This window comes from Pteropus alecto, unplaced genomic scaffold, assembly GCF_000325575.1.
Source record: "Pteropus alecto unplaced genomic scaffold, ASM32557v1 scaffold117, whole genome shotgun sequence".
NCBI classification, from domain to species: Eukaryota; Metazoa; Chordata; class Mammalia; order Chiroptera; family Pteropodidae; genus Pteropus; species Pteropus alecto.
This window is the reverse complement of record NW_006440642.1, coordinates 1,613,480-1,617,513: the sequence shown is the minus strand read 5'-3', so window position 1 is coordinate 1,617,513 and position 4,034 is coordinate 1,613,480. Positions and strand designations below refer to the sequence as shown.

Below are 4,034 nucleotides of genomic sequence, written 5' to 3'. Positions count from 1 at the left end.
CCACTCCCCCACTCCCTCCCACCCCTGAGCCACCAGCTTTGGCCACTCACTGGACCCTAGACTTTGACCTGTCTCTCCCAACCAGGCCTGGGCAGTTGATGGTTTTGGCGAAGTATCTTAAGGTAGCTGGACCGCCCCCTCTTCCCCACATACCTCTGTTGTCCCCCCACACCACCACCACCCTGGCTCCCCTTCCTCATGACCGCCTGGATCCTCCTTCCTGTCAGCCTGTCAGCATTCTCCATCACTGGCCTATGGACTGTGTGAGTAAAGAGAGAGGGGTAAGACAACTAGGGAACAAAATGGGCCCAGGCTGAGGAAGGACAGGACCCAGCTAGGACCCAACAGGAGCTTGATGGCACACAAAGTCCCTTGTCCTGTTGCAGGCCCCAGGGTGATACCAGGGTCACTCTGGCTGTCTCCAAAGGCTGGCCTGGTGCCTGGGCACACAGCCCCTTAGGACAAGCTGGCACCACTGCTGTCCAACAGGTTGGCCCTGACAGACATACTTTAAGCCATGGCAACTTCCAGAGGTCCCTTAGTTTAGGGCCGTTGCTGTGGGTTCTGGCGTAGCATCAGGCCTCAGGGCCACCCCAAGTTGAATCCCTAGCAAAGACAGTAAAGCTGAATGGGGCGAGAATCAAGAGAAGAGAAGCTTAGGACAAGCTGGCACCACTGCTGTCCAACAGGTTGGCCCTGACAGACATACTTCAAGCCATGGCAACTTCCAGAGGTCCCTTAGTTTAGGGCCGTTGCTGTGGGTTCTGGCGTAGCATCAGGCCTCAGGGCCACCCCAAGTTGAATCCCTAGCAAAGACAGTAAAGCTGAATGGGGCGAGAATCAAGAGAGAAGAGAAGAATCAGTGAGAGAAGGCCGGGCTGGGAAGGTCATGGGTGTGGGGTGACAGTTCTGCTCCCACAGGTATGCCATGGCCGTGATGAACCACCACGTGTGCCCCGTGGAGAACTGGTATGGCGCACTCTGCAGACAGCTTCACTCTAAAGCTCCCTTCATCTCTGTTCCCTCTTGGGCCGGGGCTGCTGCGAGACAGACGGAGACCCTGGGCCTCACTGCTCTTCTCTGACATAGGCACGCCTGCCTCTCCCCAGGCATGGCTTTGTGCCCACTTACCTGCTTACACCATCCCTTTACCCCTTTGGCTTCTGTCTCAGGCAGGCTCTGGGAAGTGGTCTCTTCTGCCCCTGATAAGGGAGGTCTGGGAGAGTGGTCTCTGAGAGGCCTGAGGTACAGGCCAAGGGGTTAGGGGAACCCCTTTCTCCTAGTCTACACTCTGTCCTGCCCACCAGGTCCTACAACGATTCCTGCTCTCCTGACCCTGCTGGGCAAGGGGGCTCCAAGACCTGCTGCACCCTGGACGATGTCCCCCTCATCAGGTAAGGCCTGGAAACTAGGCAGGTCAGAGATACCCAAGGCCCTGATAAACTCCCAGCCAAGCTCCTCAAGTAAAAGGCCTGTCCCAAAGGGTCTCACAAGAATAATAATTATATTGAGATCACTTAATAACAGTACTAGTTGCCAATTAGTATGTGCCAGGCACTGCACTGAACATGCATAACTTCATTCAATCCTCCCAGCATTGAGGAAGCTATTGTTTTCACCATTTTATAGGCAAGGAAACTGAGACTGAGTTATGTCATCCATTCAGGTCACACAGCTATTAAGTGGAGACACCTGGATTTAAGCGCAGGCCCTCTGATCACCCAGCCCAAGTTCTGGCTCAAAGAAAGCTAGACCGGCTACAGGCCTTGACAGTCGCAGGGAGTCCAAGGAGTCTCAGAGTCTGCCAAGCAATCCTGGGCACTCCCTAACCTGTCACACGCATGAGCTCTGCTTTAGTGCCGGGGGGAAGGAGGGGGAGGGGCACCAGCCTGGGGCCAGTTGTTTGTGCGAGACACTGGCCGAGACACTGGCCGTTCTCATAAATCAGTGGCTTAAATCAGGCACAAATAAAGCAAGAGAGCAAATGGGCCAGAGTAGGGGCCCTCTGGTGCTCCTGCTCTCTCTCATTCTGTCCTTGTCCCCCTCCCCTCAGCAAGTGCGGCACATATCCCCCAGAGAGTTGCCTCTTCAGCCTCATTGGCAATGTGGGTGCTTTCATGGGTGAGTTGTATGCTTAGCCTCCCTAGCCAGTCCAGTCCAGCCCACCCCCCTAGAAGGCCCAGGAAGCTCTTGCTTATCACAGCCCACCCTACAAAAGGCAAGAGGGGCCACTTCTCTCCCTGTTCCTTGAAAGCCAAAGGCTGATTCCCATATGGCCACCCTGCTGGCCAAAGCCTGATGAAACCATTCACCACCCACCCATCTATTTCCCTCTAGCCCTCAGTGTCTGGGGGCGGTGGGAGCTGGCATGTTCCTGGACTGGGCTGGGCCAGAGGAAGGCACCAGTGCTGGCCCCACCGATGCTCTCCTCCCCAGTGGCTCTGATCTGCCTCCTGCTCTACGGGCAGCTCCTGGAGCAGAGTCGTCATTCCTGGATTAACACCACAACATTCATCACAGGCTGCACCAATGCTGCAGGCCTTGTGGTGGTCGGAAACTTCCAGGTATGCCCTCCTACCCATCTTTTGAACTTTCCCTAACAAGGCCTGGCTCTCATGAGGGTTGACCCAGGCTGCAGGGGCAGCCCCTCAAGGTTGTAGGTGGAGGAAGGAGGGCCTAGGATTGAAAAGGGGTAAAGAAGAGAGAAAGAACAGAGAGGAGGTACGAAGTTGAGGTGGAGGGGTAGGGCTGCTTCACTGATCAGCCCTTCCCTGGGCCCAGGTGGATCATGCTAAGTCTCTGCACTACATCGGAGCTTGTGTGGCCTTACCCGCCGGGCTGCTGTTTGTCTGCCTGTACTGTGTCCTCTCCTACCACAGTGCCACCGCCCCCCAGGACCTGGCTATGGCCTACTTGCGGATTGTGCTGGCAGCCATCGCCTTTGTCACCCTGATCCTCAGTATCCTTCCAGGATAGGGCAGCCAGGAATTCATCCTCTAGCCCAACCCTTCTCTCACCCAAGATGGGGAAGGGTGGGGGTCACATTCTAGATAACACTGCCCAGTGTGACCTTCTGCTCCCACTCCCCAGAGGTGAGGCCTGGTCCCTTGCCCCATCTTAGTTCTGTATCTGGGAAGGCAAAAAGAGGGTTGCCAGGCTCCCACCCATCCTACTGAACATTTCCTTAGCCGCATTCCAGGTGGGGTCTTCTTCATCCATGAGAGTCCTCAGCTGCAACACGGGGCAGCCCTGTGCGAATGGGTGTTTGTCATCGACATTCTCATTTTTTTTGGCACCTTCTGCTATGAGTTTGGGGCAGTCTCCTCAGAGACACTAGTGGCTGCACTGCAACCTACCCCTGGCAGGGCTTGCAAGTCCTCTGGGAGCAGTAGCACCTCTACTCACCTCAACTGTGCCCCTGAGAGCATTGCCATGATCTGAGGTCTGGGAAGGGTGGTTGGCACAGCCTCCACTGCTCCCCACCCTATGTCTCCTTTGCATTTATTTTGTACCAAAAATTTTTTTGAGAAAATGTTCTGTTGGGATATAGGCTTCCTCACTCCTGGAGCAGGGGCCATCCCACACCCACCTGTGCCATAGAGGAACAGGCCCTGGCAGCTGCCTGAGCTGCACATGCCCTGCTCCCCACTCTGCAGTGTTATTAATGTTTAAAGGTCACATATCCTCAGTCACCCAGCCAGCCCTTCAGGTGCCTTTTATTCCCCAGTGCCAAGGCCAGGCCACTGGGGTTTCCTGCTGCAGGAATTGGGGGCTGGGAACAGCAAGAGGGATAGAAGCGGGGGGTGAACACTCCTTAGTCTGTGGGAAGGCCCACTTTAGGGCTCACTGAACTGCACTGGGATTCTTCACTCTGCCTCTTTTGTTCTTTAGGGCAAATAACACAGCAGAACCACATGGGTATTTTAGTACTTTTTTTATATATACATATATGTCTATTAAAAGAATTCTAATTTGCATGTTTGTAGTATGTTCTGGAGAGTCACAGAAGGCCTGATTCAGGCCAGCTTTCCCTA

At 54.8% G+C, this 4,034-nt stretch overlaps 1 protein-coding gene across 6 annotated transcripts in view; it reads left to right on the top strand.

Annotated features, from left to right (window-relative positions):
* Positions 1 to 3,977, top strand: part of TMEM150A (transmembrane protein 150A) — a 6,232-nt gene extending 2,255 nt beyond the window's left edge. For 2 of the 6 annotated variants that reach the window (XM_015593851.2, XM_025050872.1), the window contains 7 exons: positions 86 to 263; positions 922 to 969; positions 1,284 to 1,394; positions 2,054 to 2,121; positions 2,338 to 2,564; positions 2,782 to 2,959; positions 3,200 to 3,977. In XM_015593851.2, coding sequence (XP_015449337.1) covers positions 199 to 263; positions 922 to 969; positions 1,284 to 1,394; positions 2,054 to 2,121; positions 2,338 to 2,564; positions 2,782 to 2,959; positions 3,200 to 3,441 — 939 coding nt within the window. In that variant the 5' untranslated portion in view covers positions 86 to 198 and the 3' untranslated portion in view covers positions 3,442 to 3,977. Of the gene's footprint in view, positions 1 to 85; positions 264 to 921; positions 970 to 1,283; positions 1,395 to 2,053; positions 2,122 to 2,337; positions 2,565 to 2,781; positions 2,960 to 3,199 lie in introns of those variants that run through there. The other 4 variants (XM_006917694.3, XM_015593852.2, XM_015593853.2 and 1 more) reach the window with 4 other exon arrangements.
* Positions 3,978 to 4,034: the final 57 nt, after the last annotated feature.